This window comes from Euwallacea similis, chromosome 6, assembly GCF_039881205.1.
Source record: "Euwallacea similis isolate ESF13 chromosome 6, ESF131.1, whole genome shotgun sequence".
Classification (NCBI taxonomy): Eukaryota; Metazoa; Arthropoda; class Insecta; order Coleoptera; family Curculionidae; genus Euwallacea; species Euwallacea similis.
The window spans coordinates 5566849-5591324 of record NC_089614.1 but is presented as its reverse complement, the minus strand read 5'-3'; the positions used below and the strand labels follow the sequence as shown (position 1 = coordinate 5591324).

General features: G+C 35.2%; 1 protein-coding gene across 13 annotated transcripts in view; it reads left to right on the top strand.

The window, feature by feature from the left end:
• LOC136409743 (agrin-like) overlaps positions 1-18623 on the top strand; it is a 185450-nt gene extending 166827 nt beyond the window's left edge. For 12 of the 13 annotated variants that reach the window (XM_066391457.1, XM_066391456.1, XM_066391454.1 and 9 more), the window contains 10 exons: positions 1467-2025; positions 4330-4694; positions 4920-5163; positions 7828-7992; positions 8450-8745; positions 14874-14940; positions 15004-15099; positions 15493-15675; positions 15727-15881; positions 17284-18623. In XM_066391457.1, coding sequence (XP_066247554.1) covers positions 1467-2025; positions 4330-4694; positions 4920-5163; positions 7828-7992; positions 8450-8745; positions 14874-14940; positions 15004-15099; positions 15493-15675; positions 15727-15881; positions 17284-17438 — 2285 coding nt within the window. In that variant the 3' untranslated portion in view covers positions 17439-18623. The remainder of the gene's footprint in view (positions 1-1466; positions 2026-4329; positions 4695-4919; positions 5164-7827; positions 7993-8449; positions 8746-14873; positions 14941-15003; positions 15100-15492; positions 15676-15726; positions 15882-17283) is intronic. The other variant, XM_066391455.1, reaches the window with a different exon arrangement.
• Positions 18624-24476: the final 5853 nt, after the last annotated feature.

The following is a 24476-nucleotide window of genomic DNA, read 5'->3' as shown; positions in this document are numbered from 1 at the left end:
TCTTCGATTTTAATTCTAAGACATCTACAATATTTGTTATTTAAAGTAAACCGTTAAAATTTTCATCAAATGAATGGAAAAAATATGTTTTTTTGCAATTATTTATGATAATAAAATAAAATAATTTAATTAAACAACCACTTACTATTTTAAAATCTCATGAATCGAAATGTGGAGGCAACTCCAGAATGAAAATGTATACCTATAAAACAGGGAACCACTCATCATATATTGCCAATAAAAAATTCCACTACCAATTACTCATATTTAAAACTCTAAAATGGCCAGCGTGTGGATTTCGTAAACAGTAAGAGTTACGAAGTTGGTTGTTATATTAAAAAAAGTTGCCCAATTTAGAAGTCATCAAAACGATGCATCAAAATTTATACTGCTTCTACTACTTTTGCGGGTAGCCAGGAAAAACTTTTTCTTTCTTGTAAAAGATTTTTGTTTTTCGTGCGTGATTCAGGACTTACGTATAATATAAAGACAACAAGGCCGAATAAGACGTTATAATGACAGTTTTTGCTGCGGAGGGAAAATCTGTTCCAAAATTTTACATATAATTCAAAATGCCAAAGATACATCAATCAATATTTTTTTCGTATACGTGCCACTCTTAATTTCCACATTTTTCATGTAAATTTTTGTCCTTAAGCTTTCAGCAATCACTCATCTGGTTTTAACCAATATTAATTTTATTTTTAAAAAATTCTGGGAAATTTGCTATGAAGGTAATCCTTTAGACATCCTTATCATGGACACATTAGCCACTTTCTTTCGACTTGTGATGTCGTGTCAAAACACGCTACGATTTTTCACGGTTGACAGTTCCGGTTTTCCATTCGGTTAATCGCGTGATTTTTAAATTATAACGTATTTCGCTCCACGATAACAAGTCAAAAGAAAACAGCTTAGATATAACCAATAAATTAATAATAAAAAACTCTCGATTACTTTCCCCAATGGTCCATCAGTTTATATCTATTTTCAGATACAATTAGAGAAAATTAGAGGGTTATTCCAACTTTCGTCGAAGCATAAGTTTCTTTGACGGATCGTGACGTAATCTAAGCTATTGGGGTCCAATAAAGTGATAAACTGAAAGGCAAATTACTCGCCGGGTAATTTTACATCGAAATAATTTAATTTCGAAAACTTGCAGCGTGATCTCTACATTAACGGCTTTTATGTGAGGCCCTTCTGGGGTTAAACGTACCCTCCATGGATAAATCAATTAATATAACTAGATTTTAAGTAATATGATATCCCTGAAAATTGGTTTGTCCCTTTAATCGGTCTTAACTAAATTACTTCATGGCTGGTTGTCCTTGATCCCAGTAAACGTTCAGGGGAAATTACGTCAAAATGCCTCGAATTCTCTCCTTTGGGATATTAGCGTGGACAAACGAACTATCGATAACTTTTCGGAGCGAAGTATCAAATGGGGGAAATTATTTTTTTAGAAGACTCTCGACCTACAAAAGAGTTTAGGGCGTGTAGCTCGTCACCCTGTTTCCACTTGAGCACATGCATTGACCTGCCCGGAGCGACCTTCACCTGCATCTGTCCGGAAAACTACACAGGGCCCTCCTGCGAAACGGAAGTAGTCCTAAAGCAATACGAAACTCCCTCTTTTAGTGGGAGATCTTACGTTACTCTCAAGACGATAGAGGCTTATAACAAGCTAATTATAGAGATGGAATTTAAGTCTTACACTTACGATGGGATACTTCTTTACAACGCGGAAAACGAGGATGGAATAGGAGATTTCGTGTCTCTTTCTCTGGTTAATGGATTTGTCGAGTTCAAATATAATTTGGGACACGGACCGGTTATTATGCGCTCTCTAGACAAAATTGAACTTGGGAAGTTCCACAGGGTTGCAGTTAAGAGATACAACAGGGACGGATTGCTTAAGCTCGACGACGCTGATGATGTAGCTGCTCAGGCTAGTGGATCCACCAAAGCTCTGGATTTGAAAATCGACACCTATGTTGGATACATCCCCACAAATTATTCAAGGTTCGTATTTAAAAAAATTCAAAACAAAGCGGGGATACAGCCACAACGCAACCCTCTTTATTCCGAGCGAATTTCGGCAAATTGTTTTCGACGAAGCTAATTCAACGAATCAATATTAATTAGCGAAACAATTTTAACCTTTGAGACCGTAAAATAATACAGTTTCCCTCGGGGAAGTTTTTCGTTATTGAGGGTGGATATTAAAAATGCAACACTCAGCCTGGGTTAGTGGACTGAACTTCTTATACTTCAACAAAACTTAGGTAGACCTTTTTTTACAAATCGTTTAACAAATTCGGTAGGGGAATAGAGAATTTTTGGTGCCTTAACACATTTTTCATTATAGTGTTCGTGTCCCAAAGAAAACGTTTTACATTCACAAAGCTGGTGAGATTATATTTCTTTTTGGCGCCTGGAATTATGGTTAATTAGCACAGAGAAATTTTTATTAAATTTATGATAGAAACTTGACATCATCATGCGACACGGAGTGTCGAAATTTCAAATCTGATTAAGTTTTCATTTCACAGCTCCATCAGTTTTTTAGATACTAAGTTGAAATATACATGCAGGAAAGCCCAAATTTACTTGCCTAGCGAAAAGCTCTATGCAGTACGAAACATAATTACTTCAAATAATAGGTACACTCTGTATATTTATTTAAATTTAGAGTCTTCTGTTTATTACATCCATGCTAATAAAATCCTCTGAAATCTACAAAAATATATCAAAATGGCTATCATCAATCGCGATACGTGAATCTAATTTTTTTTTAAGTGATTGCCGAACTCTTTCTTTCAAAACCCCAGGTTGTTTTTAATATCTTCTAGAAAGGAAAATCCCCTTAAATTTGTACCACTTATTTAGAAAATACCTTGTGTACAAAAGTACGGAGAACCTAAATTTCGGAAAATATATAGGGCGTATTACTATTTGGAAAACAAAAGTAGTCTAGGACTCAAAATTTTTGAGCTACTCTGTAATGAAAATACCTACAGCACTTTTTAAATTATTAATATACAAAGGATTTTCTAATTTTTATCGCAAATTTTATGTATATTATTATAATCATAGAGATTGCATGGGTAAAAACAAAAATTGTTGTGAATCTATAGGATGGTTAATAATTCAAGAGACAGATCCCTTTTAATCACCTCAAGCTTATTTATAATGCACCAGTAAACATTCAGATCAAATTTCCTGCTCAATTTAGAAATGATTTACTTTTATTTCTTTCATCATATCTGGTGTACTCCATTTTCGAGTCGTTTAGAAAAATATAAGATTTATACAGTTTTTCTATTTAATTTCGCTGAGTTTTCTACTATTTTCATTTATTTCAGAATACTGGAAAATTAAGGTAAAATTGATATTTTTTTCATAGACACTCTCCCAAATAACTCGAAAGCTCTCCCAGATACGTTAAAAACTAAAAAGATGAAGGAAGTAAAGAATCCGAATTTTGGGATATGAACGGTCAGCATCACAATGCAAAAAAGGTCGTGATGGCAAATGGGGGCCCGAAAAAATAGCACCCTCAAAATGCTTACAAAAGTTTTTGAAATGTATTAGAATAAATTCTAGGAAGTAACCTAAACACTAAAGGAGCTATAAACCAAAAATGTAAAACATTAAAATTTTGACACCCTGTATCTTAGTGAGGAAGCGAACGAATCATATCAATGTAAGGTTATTGTGTTAATATAAACTTTTATTCCTAAAACAGCCACAGCCCGAATTATTACCACGTCGTTAAAGAACACCCTGTAAATCCCAAAAATTTACCTCTGAGACACATGACTCTATATCCTTTGGCAACTTACAGACCTATAAAATGTTCTTGTGCGTCATCATCTTTCCACATCTGATTTTAGGTCTTTCGTGAGTTGAGGAAACAAGATCATTTAATTCCTATTAAGTGCAAAAGACGAGTCCCAAATTCCCTTATTTAAGATCCTTCTCCAGAATTAAAGTTTTAGATCTAGTTCCAAATGAGCATTAATACTATCCAATTGATGACGGATCCAAACACACTAATCCCCCCTTTAGGAGTCTTATATCCGAATAATTGATTTCGGCCCAAAAACTCATCAGAACGCGTTGTCAATCTCCAACACAAAAACATTTCACACAAGCTGAACTTCACAAATTTTTCCAATAACGGGACGTGTCATTTAAAATCCGGCCCCAAAACTCCTAAAAAAAAGGGGAGAACAGCCCGCCTATAAGAGATCTGATACACGTCACAGATTACACGGGTAAATCTGTAGCCAAAATAATTAAAACCGGTTGACTAACTTTCAGGGTGTTCGAGAACATTGGAACCGACAAAGGCTTCGAGGGATGTATTAAAAAATTGAAGATTGGCAGGGAGGAAATTGAACTTCATATGTTCAGGCATGAAATGGTACTGGAAACTAAGGACGTCTACGATTGCAGCGAGCACGCATGTGACCACTCGCCTTGCCAGAATCAGGCCAAATGTGTGAAAATGGACGACCTGTTCCGGTGCGAGTGCCCATCCAGATTCTCTGGACGGTTCTGCGAGCAACTGGACGACCCTTGCATGTCCGACCCGTGCGCTTTTGGATCCATCTGCCAGGCTTTTGATCATGAATCGTACGTTTGCCAGTGCAAGCCTGGAAGAGCTGGAAATCGATGTGAAATTGGTAAGAAATATGTATATAATGTGTTAATTTGATATTGTTGAGTTAAAAGACAAGATAACAAGACAACATTACACTGTTACCCTGCGGCTCTAAAGCAATCCGATACAACATAAAAGCTTTACTATTTTACTATTACTGCAAAACTAATAATCCAGGAATTGTGTAATCGATCTAGCAGTAGAAGCATTCTAGGTGTTGCCATTTACAAGGGGAATTTGATTGCAGAGTATAAAAATGATAAAGTAGTTATCCCGGAGTTCAACGGACGTAGTTTCATTCGATTTCCTCCAATAGAAGGCATCGAGAAGACATTTTCGATTGAAGTTTCCTTTATGCCCAAAGCGCCTAATGGTCTAATTCTGTACAGCGGCCAAATGAAAAATGGCCTCGGAGATTTTATTTCCTTAAATCTCGCCCAAGGCTATTTGCAATTCCGATTCAGTCTGGGAGGAGGCAACGTGGATCTAATGTAAGTACATATTTGATTTTCTTAATCTTGTAACAAAGTTTTTGACTGTACCTATTCGTTTAACTTTCTGATTATTTTTTGCACTTTGCAAGCAAAATTGGTCTTTTAGCATCACAAAAGTTGCCCTAACATGTCAGAAAATTATGAAAACAAACACAACTACATGCACGTATCTTAAAAACTATAGGAGCGATAACGGAAAAACGGAAACATTTTCACTTCATCACTGTGTATCTGAGCTTTATAGTCTAGACTATTTAACAATAAATAGGAATTTTAACGACTGCTCCATTCCTTTAAACGTGCTGCAAAGAAAATTGCTATTGTGAGTTCTTTCTCTTTTTTCTTTGGAATATTCTTTAGAGTTTGACCGTAGTCTGTAATAAACTGTAACTTGTATATGGAAGTATTAAGAAGGCTCATTTCAGGTCATGATAACCATCTATGAATGCCATTCAATTATTGGTTAAAATACAAAGTCGATCTGCCAATATTTGCAAAAGTTCTACGGATGAAAGTGTTGTATTTTTGTATTGTTGTATTTTATAGTCGTGCCTATCTTCAATTGGTTTCGACAGGAAGTGGCTTCGAAACTTTTACATAATTTACGTTTTAACAATTGTAATTTCTAAACGGATTGAAATAGGGCCAAACGAGTAGCACTGTCCTATTTTAGCCTTGACAAATCTACAAAGGTACACTAATTTTGATATTTTCAAAAATGTTAAACAATCGTAAAATTTCAAATTTTCGAAGAAATTACGCCTAAATTTTAAGATTTTTTATGTTTTAACTAACCGTTATGTTTCATCTAAAGAGTTTGAATAGAGCGAAACGGCTTACACTGTACTATTTTGAGTTTTGACAGATCTTTCAAATCCTAATTTCAGACCCTTCTCTCAGATCCTAATTTGGAAATTTTTAAACATTTTCAAAATTTGAGGAATTTCCGAATTTTTGAAAACTTAAAAATTAACGTCGTTTCATAAACTCGCCAAAAGCAAAATAGTACAATGTGAGGCGTTTTGCTAAGTCTCAAACCGTTTAAAAACTACAATCGTTAAAATCGAAAAAAAAACAAAAAAAATATGCTGTGTAAAAAATGCTTTAAATATTTTGTTTTATTGAGAAACTATAGCACACGCTATATATTTTGAAAGTGTTAAAATGTGTTCCCATTAGTCTCAAATATGTCTGTTAAATTTTATGAACCAGCTATAAACTGATCTAGAGCAATTATCTTATAACAGTTTGAAAAAATTTAGCTTGTATAGAGAAATAAAGGGTGATCATTAAAAACTCATATAGTCGTTAATATTTTAGAGACATGTCACCCGTTATTTAAGTCATTAAACTGAGTTTATAAATCACCTTTTCGTCTGCCGCTTTGGAAAAATTATTCATTCAAAATAGAAAAAATCTATGCAAATCATTTTAGGCAATGATGACTGTCTAAAATTTGCTTTAATTGATAAAAATGATAAAAATTCCATCTGGCACAATTTAGACCATTAAAGTGCGTTTAAAAATTGTAACTTCTAAATCAAAGAATCTAGAAGGCCAATTTCATTTAATTTGAAATTGTTCATGTTTCAATCGGAGGATTATTCGCTTTTTTCGAGATACACTAGGAGAGATTCTGATTTCTTTGAATTTTGAAAGATATTTTAAATCAGCATTAGAACGCACACATTTACCCAAAATTTTATTACGTATCTCTTACTCTTTTCGAGATCCTTATATGGCTACTTAACAAGGAGTCCGTATCATTTTGTATGTTTTGTCATTATTATTACCATATTTCAAGAAAATACAGAAAAAGTTACGTCAGAGAAAATACGAAGCCTCTGCATGAAACTTCGCATTTAGTTTAAAGCTTTCAAACATAAACTTCCTACAATTTAGGTCCAATTTATATTTATAAATCCTGTTACTTTAAAGTTAAAAGCATATTCATATACGTTAATGCATGTTAGCAGCGTGCTAGTCTCCACGAAGACATAAAGAGTCTGACCAATAACTATTAAGAGTCAATTTCAAGTTTCTATGGAAATTAACTCGCAGATAAAGTAAACAGTACATTAATAATTTGGCACTAAATCAGCGTAATGAGTAAATAAGCAAATAATTAATTAATTCTGAAAGCTAGTATAATGCAAATCCGATGCAAAGAGCGCACCTGACGGGGTTATAATATATTTATGGGTTCGGAAAAGCCGACTATTCCCCAGAGGGTTGAACTTTCGTGGTTATTAAGTTAGTTTCGATCTATATGTTAACCTTATACGACACAATATTAGACTGACAATTTCAGGCCTACGTTTTCAAAGCGAGGCAATTCTCCGGCAGGTTTATTCTCAAACGATGCAAGTTTTGATTCAGTGCACATAATCCATCTCTTATTTGCTCAAATACGCTGCCAAGTTTGCTTATGTTTTTCGCAATTTGTAGTTGAAATACGTTACGTCAACTAGGTCATCACATTCTGACCAGACGCGTAAACCAGGGGCATCTCCGATGATAAATGATTCCGAAACATATTCAAAAACGGAGTTGTTCCCGGTTTCTCTTACGAGAATTTATCATTCAAGTTTACGCTATTATGGTTTTTTAAAAACGCGTTATATTTCACTGTGGCTCATAATCCATATCCTTTTCGTTTAGGACTCTGGATCCCGTCGTCATCCGCAAATGGCACAAGGCCCGCATATCTGGAAAAGGGAAAGAGGGCGTTTTGCAAGTTGACAATTCGAGTATAGTTTTTGGATACTCGGACACCGCCATTAAAGATTTCGTGCTCGAGTCACCACTCTATGTTGGATACTATCCGTAATAACCATAAAAAAATGGGGACAGCCTTTTGCATCGGCGGACGCCTTTTTGCCTATTTTTCAGTACTTCAATAAAGCAAAAAGCGTTAATTCATATATTGCCACCCCTCATAATCCTTAAATTCATGTCTGAGAGTATTAGCTGCGGAAAACTGTATAGTCGAAGCTTATACTGTTAAAAAAAACGAATACTTTAGGGGAGGCTTTGTATTTCATCCGGTCGTCCGAATTGGACAGACTAAAAGAGCGTACATAAAAATATAAAAGGATTTTCCACATTTTAGTTTAGTATAAGGACAGTTAAAAATCCTATATTCCCTCTGGCTGTAAAATTCCTGCTTTGAATAAGCGCGTTTGCTGGTCACCCTTAACCGTTAACTATCAGGGGCGTCTGTTCGATAAAAGGCTGCGAAATGAAAAAACGACAAATCATCGACCATTTCCGGAAATTTCAGGGAAAGAGAAGACGAGAACAACAATCTGTTCTCCTTTCCCGGCTGGAATAAGGGATTTCGGGGAATCATTCAAGGACTAGCCGTAAATGGAAATCCGTTGCCGATAACCAACATATTATCGGACTGCTCATACAATCCCTCCAACAATAGTTGCGCCTCGAATGTGGGATTCTATGAAGGATTACCCTGTCCCTTGTACAAAAATCCCTGTCTAAATAACGGCGTCTGTGTTCCAGACCTGGACCATTACACTTGCCAATGCTCTGCCAAATTTAAAGGGAAACGATGTGAGATTGGTAAGTATTCTATTCTAGTTTTCCCATTTATCAGTAATAGGATTTTACTCGCAATTTCTGACTCTATTTGGCTGGGGAACTTATAAGGGGGGAATAACCGGGGGAATTAGGGAATTCCATCCCCCTCGCTACGTATCACAAAGAATTTCAATTGCCTTAAGAAAATATCTCGAATTAATCCTGTTAATGCCTGCATGAAACGGGTTAAAATATCGCTTTTAGTTTGTGAGGGATCCCTTTAATATATTATTACCTTTTTACGATTTTAAAACTGGTCTTAGAAAGAACTTAAAAATGCATTTTCAAGGACCCACCCAATATCCATAACGTCCGAGCGAATAACAAAATAACACCTCGAAAAATTCGACGTTTTCTCAAAAATTTTCGAAATTGTGCCCTTTGTCGTATTTCAAAGTCTGCTCGCCAATATCTTAGAACCCCATGAAGATCTTAATAAAATATCTCAGATGAATCGTCTAGATGTACTCTATATGCCCACATAAACCCCACATAAATAAATATTTTTTCGACTAACATAAAGGTACTCAATCTGTACTTCAAAACTCCGGCCTAACTGTAATTTCGAACTCCAAGCCATTTTTCAAGTTTTGAACGCCAATATCTCAGGAATTGATGGAGCAATTTACATAAAAAATACTTCAATAAATCGTCTAGGTGGGCTTTATAAATCTGCGTAAACTGGATCTTCTACTTTCCAAATTTAAAGGGGAGATTGGTAAATATTCTATTCTAGTTTCTCAATTCATCAGTAATAGGATTTAATTCGCAATTCCTGACTCTATTTGGGTGGAGAAATTATAACAGGGGAATAACCGAGGAAATGAGTCAATGCCAACCCCCACAGTCCGTATCATTGAAAGTTTTAGTAGTTATCAAATATTCAGTTTTCTATTAAAGCAGTTTTTGTATTATTTTCAAGATGTTAAGTGGGTTAGTAAGTATAGGAATCAATGAAAGTGGAACAAAGTTTTATTTAGAGATAATGAGCTCTAGGAGTTTGCTTTAGTTTGTTAATGGATGTATTTGGTGAAAGGTTCATTAAATATTCCAAACAACACAAATTTACCCACTTCTCCTTTTATAATCTATTTTGAAGAAAGTTTTAAGCCAACAATAAATGAAAGAAATATCTATGTAATGCTCAGTACACGTTGCATTTGAAAAAATACAAACAACGTCATCAGAGTTTTCAAATAGGAACGAATGTTTGTTTTCCATGAGACTGTTGGTTTTACCAGCCTCGTAAGCTTAAGCAGGAGGTATGGGCAGTAGCTTTTAGTAGTTTTTCATGTTTAAAGGAACAAATATACAATATAAATTGATTTTGACTCCCAATAAAAATATTTTTTTAAGCAATTGTTGGTTTTTTCACTCTCGAGTACAGGGTACCCCGGATATAATGAGTAGAGATACGAGTTTCTTTTTGGTACCCAAAAACACGTAGTATTAGAATTCGTAAAAATATTGAAGTTATTAGCTTCAATAAAAGAAAGGTGGGTCGATTTTCTGTATATCGGAAAAATACAGGTGGTACCACCAATCAACTAACTTGGAACAGGATATGCCTAAATCTCTAAGATTTATTCTCAAATTAGAGAGAAAAAGAATACTTAAACATCTTGTGGAATAAAAACAAGGAATTTTTTATAAAGCATATTTGGCTCAAACTTGTTTCTCGGCTAGCCGAGATTTGTACCGACGTGTTTAGGACACTCCGTATAGCGAAAACACAAATTCGTCTTTAGTTGTGCTTTTGTCACTTCTCTGAACCCAAGTAATTTTTCGGCACTCCTCTTAAACTTTTTTGCAATACAGACATTTTAAGCCGGTTTCCTGAGCCCCCATAACAAACAGCCTCGTCCCTCCGCCTTTCCAAACAAATCCCAGAACACACTACCAACGGGAATACATTGGTGTAGTATATTCTGAATTCCCCATTGAGCCTGACAGTACGTAATTATATTATGTTAACCAGACAATATTCATTACAAACATAAATTACAACAAATCGTCTGGTAGTACCACCGCTGCGCACGATTTATTGGTGAATTAGGCCGGGCATAATGTCAAGCTTTATTGAAAAGATCCTACATTTATCTCTGTTAAAACGCACTTATAGAAATGTTTAGGACTAATGTGGATTTTGGAGGTTTATTATTGGGTGATGCATTTCCCTGGTTTAATACCGAGTTCTGCAAACGAGAAAAAGCTCCACCATATATTTTTGTTCAAAAATGCAATTACTATTTAAACTCAAAAAACATTTCCCCGATTATGCTATCTAAATAAATGGAAAAATACTAAACAAATTTGAATATATTGCATTTTTGGGTTTTCCATTTTATTAACGACTACTTTAGTGTGTAGCGTCAATATGTAAATTGCGATAAAAAAAACTGAACTTCGTCCAGGATTAATGGAGGAAAAAAACTGCATTATATTAATTTTTACAAGGCAATTAATATGGAGCGGAAAATCGCCTAAATAATCTAGATCTTGGCCAACCCCCACTGTTTAATCGTTATAGTAACTCCAATTTATAAACAACCGCCATCAATTAAGAATGGTAACAGTCATAAATTTGCGTCGCAAAAAGTTACATGGAAATTAATCTTAATTCTAATATAAGTTGGGGCGATTTTAAGAGCCCTCGTAATTCGAAAGTTAAATGGAGATTTTCTAACGCAAATTATTTTTCATTAGAAAGCAAAAACGAGTCGAAAGTTTGAGTTAATAGCTCACATTTTGACGGCCTGGTCCTATTTGAATACCCAATTTGAAGCTTATTTTAGCCCGAGACTGCCTTATGTCAATGCCTATACCTTCTATCAAACTCTCTAACGTTAGAGAAGTTGAAAATTGCTTAAAGAGCGAGCTTTTACGAGGAATCAAAAGAAGAAAATTTTACTCTGACCCTCTGTGCACGAGTTACTTTATATTAGATAAAATCGTGAAAATTGGAAGCCTAAAAAGACAGCACTGAAAAGTAGAAAATGACAAAAAATAAAGATTATTTTTAAACGGTTGCAACAAGTAAAGAATGTGGAGAAAGGAAGAGGATAATTAGTGGGCTCAATGAGATCTACATCTCGGGAATCGGTGGAGTAATTGCTTTAAAAAAAACCTCAAATTAATTGCATCGAAGTGCTCTATGAGCCTGAATAAACTAAGTTGTAAAAGCTCTACTAGATTCTGAAATACATGTTTAGTCTGATTCCGAGTCTCGCGATTTTGAAGTACCTCTAAAATAAAGACGCTTCAAACTGCATTTTCAGGATTCCAGTAGAACTGGGTAAATTTGAGATATACAGGTCCAATGTAGTCCATACTAGTCATTTGACCGCAAAACAGTGCCACCAAAAATCGATGGAGCTTTTGCCTTAAAAATAACTAAAATTAATTATCCCGATGAGCTGTCTAGAAAAACTGGAACCTGAACTTTGCCAAAGATCTAGAGCACGTTCTTAAAACTTTTATTTTTTGAATTTACTGTAAACGAGAATCTGTGACACTTACATATGTGCCGGAAATCTTCTTAATAAACCTGACTTTCTAAAAGTTAATTTCATGCTCAGGAAGGCCAGCATTACGTGTAGAAGAAAAATGTCAAATTGCCATAGAAAAATTCTAGATTTTTTTCAGGGCAACATACTGACTGTCCTTTTATAACAGTCCTGAGAAGCATGTCGTTATTTTCTCTCGAAAAATTATGATCGTTCTGAAAACTGTCGCCGCTGTGTGTTGTGTCCAAAAGAACTGCGTCAAAAATATCAAATAGCCGCAAAAATAACATTCGTATTGTTATTACAATGGACCTCAGAATTAGGATAATTATCAAATCTTCTACCCACTTGTTTCCCACACCGTATCTCCTTCTGCCCATTAAGCCTGACTTACGAAACATCATTTTGAAAGAAATTTTATGCTCAGAGAGATACATGTTATGCCTAAAATACCATAACACTGGCAAAACGTGAAACTTTCAATTAAGACAATAATAAAGGTTTTGTAACTGGTGAGGAGAAAAATGAAAATGTTTGTCAAAACTTTAGGTTGCATGAACGAGAGTCGAAAAAGGCAAATTTCATAATTAGGCCTTTAACAGCGAAGTGAAAGACATGAAACTGTTTGAGGTTACTGTTTCTACTTCGCAATAAAATATTTAATTGGAGAGACCAACAGTCGCTTTGAAAGCAAATTTCTGCGGGGATGCAAAGGAAACCCTTGCTTCATGACAAGTTAATTAGCATGCACCTATGTAATGAGTGAAAAAATACCTTCCTCTTTGTTTTAACAGAATTCCCTCAGCATTGAGCAGTGACTAAAATTAGACATTTCTTTCTCGTCAATTTTATCCTGCACAAAAATTCGTAACCGAGTTATCCAATTAAAAAGACGAAAAGGAAGAAAGACAGGCGCAAGGCGTAACTAAATCAATTTTTTTCTGTCGCTTTTCCCCACAAACTTAAAATATAACCGGAAGCGACCCGAACGATTCGAAGTAATATAAGTTATTCTTTGGGTGAGTTTCTAAAATGAAAGGGGCGAGCCCATAATAAGTTAGTTATTGATGGGAACGACTGTATAATTAATTGTGTCTCAGGCCTGACAGGGCTGCGAATAAAAGCTAATTAATTAAGATTTTTGGCACGGTGAAAATTTAAAAGTCCTTTTGTGGGATCGTCCAAGTGTGGCGGAGACAAAAACAGCAGGGTAGTCGTAGCGAATTATGTTACGATATATACAGTGTGGAAGTTTTGGATGGAACAGTCCATATAACTAAGATGACGAACAAATGTGGCCAAAATCCTCGGACACGTCGATTTTTATTTTTTCTTACGGTTTTTTTGATGATAAATCATGTATACGGGATAATTTAAAAATCAGGGTAGACCACCAACTTTGTTTTCAAACCTATTTTTCATTTCATTTTTGATTTCTACGCAAAATTCTAAGTGTGTTTCATGTACCATGTCCTATACCTAAACACAACAGGACTCTAGAAATTTACGATTAAACATATCAAAAACTAAAACTTTTCATTTCTTTTAAAATTTCTTTAATCATGAAAAGGACCGATTTAATACAAAATAGCACTCCCTCGTTACCACGTTGATGTTAGGGCTTATTTAAATGACATTTTTCCCGAACGCCGGATTGAGAGACGAGGGGTAATTGAATGGCCGGCACGATCACCTGACCTTACGCCTTTAGATTACTTTCTATGGGGTTACCTTTAAGAATAAGGTATACTTTAACCAACCAGCAACTATTGAAGTTTTAAAAGAAAGAATCCGTAATGAAATAAGAACAATTACCCCAGCAATGTTTTAAAATGTCAAACAGGAGTTCATTCATCGTCTTGCTTACTGTCAGGAAGTAGGTGGGATCCAATTTGAACATTTAATTTCATTGTTGCTTGTTGCTTTTTTTGTATTAAATCGGTCCTTTTCAGGACCAAAGATATTTTAAAAGAAGTCAAAAGTTTTAGTTTTTGATATATTTAACCGTAAATTTTTCAAGGCCTGTTACGTTTAGGTATAGGACATGGTACATGAAACACACTTAGAATTTTACGTAGAATTCAAAAATGAAATGAAAAATAGGTGTTTCCGTTTGAAAAACAAAGTTGGTGGTCATCCCTGATTTTTGGACTATCCTGTATACATGAATTTACCATCAAAAAAGCCGTAAAAAAAATAAAAATCCACGTGTCCGAGGATTTTAGCTGCATATGTTCGGCATCTTAGTTATATGAACTGGTCCGTCCAAAACTTCCACACTGTATATGTCTCATGTAATTCGGTCGAAGGGAGCAGACTTCATGAAGTAATTTAATTACGCAGCATTTGTCGAAGTTATTCCTGAGGTATAATGCAAGGTAGAATATAGGGATATCCAACAACTTAGGGAACGTTTCACTTAAAATTCCCTTATTGAGGCCAAAACTCCTGAAAACGTCCGTATCTCGATTTAAACCGTGTTTAATGAATTAATTATTCCCTGGCAGTAAATTTTTAAACAACCGGAGTTTCGCCGCAAACGAATAATTTTTTTAATTCATCCGGCTAATTGTTTCTTTGTTTAAAAACGTATGCCTTTTTCAGAGGACTACGGGGCTATCAAATTCACTGGCAACACGCATTTGCAGTACAAGCTGAAAGGATTTAAAAGGTAAATTTACCCCTTTATTTCTACCGCTTGCTTTTGTTCATATGAGCTTTATTTCTAACTCAGCCATAACCATACTGACACCGAAAATCAAGTCGTAGTCCAATTGAAAAGAAAAAGAAAAGAAAGCGGAGATCTCGATTACAGTGGAGAGGAGGAACTGTAAGTTTCACTTAACCAACTAACTTTCCTAATAATGATTAGAAATATGGGTTTAAGTAGATAATTTATTGGAACTAATTCGGTTGATGAAGCGAAATGATTAAGTCTTAAATTATATTCATTAACCATTAATTAACGCGATGGCTCTAATTACCTTCTCTACGGGGATTCAGCAATATGAACGGCGATTACCGGTGTTCAATAGACTTGCCAAAAGTCAAAGCTCAAGTTATTTTGCCCAGACCCACTTGGAAAGAAACTCGTTTAAAGTTTCCTCTGAGGCACAATAAATTTTTTAGTTCATTTCATGCGACCTCTAAGGAGGGGAAGAGCCTGTACGAAAATCCTTAACAAAGCTCGATTGTACATCAAACTGCAAGATTTATTTTCTAGGAGGAAAGCCGAATTGGGAAATGACTACAAATTCGAAATCCAAACCTTCGTAGCCGATGGCTTGCTCTTATGGAGGAGTAAAAGCAAGATGGTAGCCAAGGAATATTTCGCGATAGCCATTGAAAACGGATATCCACAAGTCAGCTTTAATCTTGGACGAGATAAGAGGTTTCTCTCCATTAGGTCAGCACCGTTAAATTTCCTTCTCGGGGCATTAAACAACTGAATTTTCAGGGCTAATAAAAGGATCGATGACGGGCACTGGCACACCGTACACGTAAGGCGAAAAAAGAGAATTGGAATGATATCTGTAGATGGGGAGAGAATAGTTAGAGGCAGATCCACTCCTGGATCTAAAAATTTAAGGACAACAGCTCGGCTGTGGATCGGTAGGTACTTGGACTTTGTAAAAACAAAAAGAAAGCAAATAGATTTTTTTTACAACCCATCTTGTCTCCCCTGGAAGATTTTCTCCTTCCTTTGCGGTCGTTTTTTATCCCAAATATAAAGAAAAATATTTCAAAATTAGCAGGGCCGACAACAACGCTGCATAAATAAAACCCGAAATGGAGCCATAGGCGACTACGCTTTAAAGAAATTACAAGTTTAATGTCGCGTAAAAGATAAAGTGTAAATTATTAGGCAAATAAAAAGAATTCGCTGTAATGAACTTTGCAAGTTGAGACCAAGTTTCCTAGTTTCGTAATCCTGGAGATATTCTTTTTTTTAATATAGATTGTTGAGTTTGCTTTATGTATCTATTTTTGAACCTTTAAGGACACATCGAAATAAAACTTTCACAAAGGGAACATTTTTCATTGTGTTTCCATATACTTAGTTACCCAGATTTGCATAAATGAATAAAATCCAATTCTAGCAATAAAAAATGAAGCCCGTCTTTGAAACGGAACTAGCGCAAGTTTTCCAATTTAGAGCCCGTTGATTATAACCCATTTTTCCTCCAAACCCAAAAGAAACTATTCTCAATCTCGTCATTAGATTAGAATCCTGTTTCTATCTTGCAATGTTTCCTGACCTCATCACCGTTGCCCCGTTTTGTTCCAAGAAGGTAATCTGTTGTGACCGATTTAAAACAAATTTTCAATCTTAATTGAATTGCGCTTTCTTGTGTAGACGAGATTTTTGAAAAATAATTTCTAGCCAATTGAGAACCCATTTTTGTTGTTTAGCAGTCATTTTTCTACAGGTTTTTTACACATCTTTTCATTTTATTTTTAAAATGTTATTTCATAACAATTTATTTATTCTCGCTAATTTAGAACTTGTTTGTCAAATTCAGAAATCATTTTTATTTTGCCGCTCCTTGTTTTCTGGATTATTTTTTACTAATTTAGGTTAGTTCGGGTTTTAAATCTCATCCTCCAGATTAATCTTTATAATCAATTTAGAATCTTTTTCAATCTGAATTTATCGTGTTAAAATCCCATAAAAGCTAGACTGTTTCGTAAAAATGAAACCGCACTTTTAATCCAGCCTCCTCTTGTGTTTCAAACTAACGCGGCAATTGATCTATTCTCGCCAATTTAGAGAGCTTTGTTTTTCAAGTTTAGAAGTCATTTTTAAGCTTCGTTTCCCCTTCTAGTGAAATCTTTTGTCTTAAATTGACCGAAACTCAACTTTTCCTGCATAAATCTCTTTCCTATTTTGTTTATTACGTACCATTTCCTCAAGCCAAAAATTGTACAGAACTATCCGATTTTGATTCCAACCAGTGAATGTTTTTTTTTCAGTTTTTTATTCCTGTTTTATCTTAAATAAGCCTCTTCTTAGGTGGTACGTCTTCCTTGCCGCCAGGACTACCAGAAGCCTATTACAAAGGATTCTACGGCTGCCTCAAAGAGTTGTTTATCCACAACAAACCTTTTGACCTCCTATCGAATATCGATGGTAAAAAAGTTAGCTTTTGTCACGTAAACGACGTCTAAAAGAAACCCCACCAGCAAAATTTATACTTTGCGGTATTTTATGTGAGACTGATACTTATTGACTTTCCAATAACGTCTAGGTTAGGAAATTATGTATTGATGTATATAGTATTATTATGATCTTAGGTATTAACGAAGCTAATAGTTAAAGTAATAAGTTTTCATCTAGTCCTGATGTAAAAATATTTTATAGCTCCCAGGATTTTGGTTGTAAAGAAAATTTTCATTTCTTGGTGGTGAAGTCAGTAATAGAGATTGATATAACAGTTGTAAATGAGTCTTGCTACTGCTTGATTTTCAGCGGCTTTACAAAATTACGATATATGTAATATGTAATATAGTGATATTGCGTGTGGTTCCTTCCAATGGCTTATTTCGAGCAATGAGCTAACTAAACTATAATTAATTTCGTGTAAACGGCAATAAAACTCAACATATCCTTTATTGTCATTCATATGTAATGCCATATCAAATTAGGCCCATATTCATATCCTTTGACATATCCCATTTAAATTGTTTCTTATTAAGATTAAAGGGATTTTACGAAAATATTACCACGTGAATTTTTAATATGTTCAAAACGGTGCCTAGAAATCAAAGTGTTTTAAACTTTTAGATCTGAACAATCTGCAAAATGATGGCAGTGAACGTGTTTTTCTTTCTACAAAGGGCCGAAATCAAACTTCTGGACCGTTTTTGAGCTATCGTTGATATACATATTTGTATGTACGTAGGAGCAAACTATTTATACAATATTTATAAATATTATTTCTTAGAAGTAAATTACGTAAAACAATCACTAAACGGACTTACTGTGTTTACGAACACGTACCTTTCTTAGTTACAACTAATAACAGTAGTCTTAATGAAGAGAAGGGTTGACATTTTACTTATTAGCCCCATTTGCAGTGTCTAGAATTTTTGTTAAACGATGTTATTTAAAAATATCAAGTTTATGGATTGTTCGTATTATATACGCTTCGATGTTGATTGTACATATATTTTTAGTAGAACTATAACTAATATTTTTAGATTACGTTAAGTTTTAGACGATTATTATTAAGAAATTGGACTATCTAGGAGTTTTAGGCAATAACAAATATCCTAGTTTAATTAGAATATTTTTATTTTTAAAATAGTGTCTGTACATTCTATTGCAATAAATATATTTTTTTCCACTGAAAATTTCGGTTGATGAAAAGCCCTCGATCGCCGAAGCAGCACTAGAAGTTTGACGAGTAAAGAACGCGAAAGCCACAAACAGTGCCTTCACTGCGCATGTGCCTCATGGATGGGCCTGTCACGTCTCCCCCAAGTGGCATTACGGCAGTACCGTCGAAACGACGACTGTTGGGGCACAGAGATAGTGGTCTCAAGTACTCCGTTCTGATCCCATGAAAACTGGACACATCCCTTGGACGTGTCTCGATGTCTGGTGGTGTACCACCAGCATGTACGCTTATGTCCCCACAGGGTAGTCCGTAGGCCAGCCCCTATCTTCAGGTTCCTGTCGAAAAAAAAGGTCCGTCTCTATGGTACTTGGTCCTGTTATATGTTTCTTAACCTGCCACATGCCATGGGCAGTTATCTAGCGATACAATAGCGTACACTCATTGGAGTATGGAGGATGGGAGTGCAAGTAGAGTGCACTGTGTTGGGTCCCTCTTTTCCCTTATATATATACGGCGTACGGGGGAAGGGTAGACCGAGAGACCTTTATACGGGGTCTCCCTGGTTTGCAGAGATATTGGAGAGCATCAGAAGGAAGCCGTCTTACTGGACAGATTGAGAGGGGGCTACCACTTGGTATTCCCCAACGAAAGGTAAGTCACTTTAATCTTCAGAGCTGTTACACTATTTAGATGTAAAATCCCGCAAACGGGGAGCGATAGAAAATCACCGCACAAATGACGGTCTTCCCTTCGGGGGAAAGCTTCATTTACGACCATGAGAGTGCCCGGTTCGAAGGATTAAATGGAGGCCAATTTTTCATCATTGCAAACTACCTCTGAAGGGGCTGTACTATTAAGTGAAAAATCACCCCACTGGTCAACCAGCATACTTATTTTTACTCCTCACGTGCCAATCCACCAATGATCCATAAGTCGAAATTGATGATATGGGCTATTGTGGCTGTCACGGACTTGGAAATTATTGGAAAATGAGTTGCCTTAATGCGCTAACTGAACGCTGGCGAAATAACCTTTAGCCTTCCCAGCTCGTTTCTCTTAACACCCTTGTGGAGGGATTCAGAAGAATTCGTTCCCAATTATAGAGAGGAAGTTGGTGGAACTCATCGCTTGGAGGTGCACATGGCAAGATTGATTAAGGGAGGCCATTTGGGTCACTTTATTTTAAGGTTGGGGGTTTTTGTGGTAGTGATTTTCAGATTTTATATTTTTGTATCCACTGATTGACTATTTCAGGGGAGGCTGATTTGACGAGAGATTATTTGGGGCGGATCCAGCCGCTTAACCCCAACACTGGTGTTGCTACTAAAAATGATAAAAAGTTACAAAACTTTGTGCGAATGAACAGAAAAGTAGGCAAAGTTGTTGGCAAGGGAAAAGGAATCGAGCGTTCAAGAATAGAAAGAGGATATTGGGCAATCTCGCGACAGGTCTTTCTAGATATTACAGAAAGGGGAGAATTTTCACGCAATTTAATGGATATTTTATATGAATAAATTGATGTTCAATTGTTTTAGGCTTAGCAGAAAATTCAGTTACCCGACCAATCGAATTGAAAAACGAACCTTTTCTGCAAAAATATTTCTTGACGAATAAAACAATTGATCTTCATAATTTACTGACCAACTACTTCTAAATCATACCAGAAGTGCAATGTTCGCCGAAATTTAGAAAAGGTATTTTTTGCCAGAGAAAAAGCTACCGACCGTTTAGCCTTGTTGTCCTTGTGACAAAAACACTTACATCTGTACATAAATAATCATTCGTAAAATGCAAAGACAAGAGAAGAGAAAAATTACATTTAGAAATGTTCCACTAGACTGGTTGAAAGGAAAAGGAAGCGAGATTGTCTTGTTTGTCTTGTAAGGTAAAGAGGGTTCAGAATGGTTCAGTTGTGACTATTATTTCGCAAAGAGTGAGACCCGCGATCCTTTAAAATTATATATAAATAAAAATACTTAAAAATACAGGTTTTTGCGAATTACTGCCACAAATGCAATTTTTCACGATATTTTTTTTACTTTAAGTTTCGCAATTTGACATTAATCGAATGCCCATTTCAATTTTTTTTCATTAAGTACAATACAAGAAAGCTTGAAAATATTGTACACTTGATCTTTCACAATCACTTAAAATTCAAGTGCAGACAAAGACTATAGTAGAAGTTCCCTTGATAAGGCCCTTCCTGGAAAACTCGATCTAGCGAAGGTCTGCTGCATTAATCCGTAATCCTGAACGATATTGATTTACAGGGAACTGCTAAATCCAGGATTATTAAAGGATCATTGGGCAGTTTTTTAAGCTTTTAACGACTATCAATAATCAATAGTTTCATCAGCACCATCTGCACTAAATTTCTTTAGGGTACACTGTTTAGCGAACTTCAGCTGTAAAACTGCGAGTCTGGCTAGTGCTGCCAAAATAGGACTCACATTATTCAACTAATCCGATGTCATAAATATCGATAAAATATTTGTTTCGATAAAAATGTTACATAAATATTGGTTTTATTATGGGCAAATGAGCGATGCACCACAACGCAAATAAACGTGCATCCAACCCATTACGAGTTATTAATTTTGAACTTATTCATACACAATCACATTGTCACGGCTTACTTTTGCTATCTATACTCATTGAAATGCACGGTTAACCCCAGTTCAGCAATTATTTATGCATAGGCGCTTAATGATACTATATGAATAATCATTTATTAAAATGCATTTTGTCCGCCGACAGTGTAAATTTTAAAATATTGCCAATAAATTTCCTCCTCCAATGTTACGCCTCTGGGCACGATTTGATGTGCAGCATTAGAGCTTTTACTTAAAGTCATTAACTTTGGGAAAAATTAACTAGCACGGGCTGAACATAAAGATTTTAGGGACGACAGCCTTCACCTGACTTTGTCAGCTTAAATCTGTTCCAGAAGGACTAATTTCATACGGGTTAGGGGGCGTGTGCTCAGTTACACAACATACATACATATGTCGTTCTTTCACATGCGAGAGTATTTAAATGGACAACCTTTGCCGAAATGATGGAAAATTCCTCGTTTTTCTAAAACAACCCTAACGGTTTGCGGAAAACGAGCAGCAAGGGAAAGAAGGCTTCGCAGTTGAGGAATTAAAATGTATGTATATGGGACAATCGTGTGTATAACGCCACACTTGCGATGATATATAGCGAAATAATGTTAAGATATATAACGTTCTCCACAGCACTCCATTTCTTCGCGGTTTTATCTCCAGACGAATTATAATAACATCAGTTTTGAATTCCGAACGTGCATCGCTGAACGAGGATTGCTTATGCTTAATTTATGTGTCATATCTTCTCCCAAGCCAAGATTTGTTAAATCTTGGGTTAGTTGAATTCCAAACACGAAAGATAAATGAAAAGATCTTTAGCAAATGACTAACTCCCTCGAGGAATAATGGAAGAGAAAAGCCCATAAAAGCCGGCTATAAGCATCCATACAAATTGAAACGTCTATAAAGAACTCCTTAAACAAAAAGTTTCCGCAACGGTTTAGGGTGAAGTATAAAAATTTGCATAAATTAAAGGCAACTTCCTTTTAAACATGGGTCGAAAACGGCCTCGCATTTTGTAGGAGCCACAGTTGTGTTTTGGATATAATTTTTAGCCCTGCGAAACTCAAAACCCTTGTAATTTAATTTTAGGACATGTATAACCTCAGAGGCTGCCATGGAAGATTTAGTAGACTAAACACATGTTGAGAGAAAAATTAAGGAAGAAATTGAAAGTGATATACGTGTAACATTGAGCAAGCGTTGTTTTGTTATTCAGAAGCATCCTTTTTCTTTTGGATTGGCGCCAAAAAATATGCCTAGTAATCCTCATATGAATAATGATTTTTTCCAACATTCTCCATAGCTAAACCATTAAACTGGCTTTGAGATTTTTAATTTACATCAGCGTTTCGCTCCTGTTTGAAATCTTTCCCAAATTTCTGGATTTGAGACTGTAATCCGAAGTTATAGGTGAAATTGCCTCTCTAATATGGGTATGTGTCTTTCTACACTTCGTACTCTTGTATAGATCAGTGCAACAGACTGGGACATTCGATTCGATCACAATATCACTTTTTTCAACTGATTTCCAGCAGATTTCAAGCTGCTTTACTTAGTTCAGGTTACGTCGCATTAATCCTAATAAGATTCAAACTTCAGATTACAAACTCCCCTCTGCTTCTTTCTCTGCTAACACATTGAGGTAGGTATAAGATAGTGCTTTTTAGCTTACCTCAGCATTTTTTCCGGTCTAGAAACTTTTCCAAGTTTTTTGATTTCCGATCTCTATGTAAGAAATTTCCTCTCAAATCTACCTTTCTATCTCCAGGTTTTTTGATCACTTCTTTGATACTACATTGTTAGATTTCAATGATCCTGCTGTTTGACTGGTTTAAAATTAATGCAAGTTACTTAATTTAGGTTAGAAACTCAGCTCTTCTGAGTTAAAAAAATATATGAAATGTTGCTCAAAGCCTAATTCTCATAAGCATGATGATCGCCACAGAAATATTAGAAAATGTGTTGAAATTGATCACTAACAATTTATCTGGAGAACAAGATTAAATAAATTAGTATAAAACTAAATACCTTCAACTAACCCTATTTTCACCTTTATCACAAAATCGCAGTTTTCTCGAAAACGGACGATTTCTAGAAAAATTAACACAAATAAAAAAAGTGTAAAACGAAATTTTTCATAGAATTCGCAGACTTTAATTATGAATTAAATTAAGATTGAAAAAATTCTTGAATGCCAGTACTTCGGGTTTCTACCTACTGGTTGGTACCGACTGGTTGTCAATAAAAGAAATATATTTCCAAAATTTGGTAGATGTATGTTAAGGCACTGCTAAGATACAGAGTTTTTTTTAGATACGTCGATTTTTCAAAAATTTTTTGAGGCCAATATCTCAGCAATCGTATGCATGAAAAAAATCATACGAAAAATGAACTATATTCTCTGTCAATTACATTGCGAGTCAACATGTATGTTCGGTTAGTTTCCATTTCCAAAAAACCTTAATTAGTCTTAACTAACATTTCTTTAAACATTTAATAAAAATATTACATTCTCGACAATCGTTAAGGTCATGTTACTAGGAAAACTTATTCAGGTCTGTCAAAATTTCTCATCTTATTTGGAGTTATTCAGGTCTCTTCTTAATCTATTTAATCTTGATCCCTCAGATTAATTATTGACGGACAATTTCAAAACATTTTGAAAGCATAAGAAAAATATTTCATATGAGTCTGTTGTTCACACGCACTTGTTCTATTGCTGTACACTACTGCATACATTGCGTTGCGAATCACCCTGTGTGTAACTTGTGTCACAATATATTTTACCTTTGACAAGGTCGCATTATAGTACAATTTGTCAAATTTTCTTCCATTAGATATACACATTTATCAATTTTAAATCACAAAGGAATAATTGTAAAATAGTCAAATTAACCTATATCCACCTGGATTATCCTGGAAAAATGTTCATATGTTTCAAATTAAAGTTGATTTATTGCGTTAAAATTTTTAAAACATGCAATTTCGATTAAATCGTGGAAACGGCACCGTTTCGCATGGCGTTGAAGCCGGATGCATTGATAAATCTCAGGTTTAGACACTTTTGATATACTAGTTAATAATTTACTTAATGACATTTTGAGCAAAATAGATTCATAACGACGACTGGAACTTCGTTAAAAACCGTAATATCTTTTGTACCTAAATTTCATGTGAAAGGGGTTTAAAGCAATAAAATCAAAATACAAAAAGGGTAGTTTTCTTTCAGCGGGGTAACAAAAAGTCCATCATGC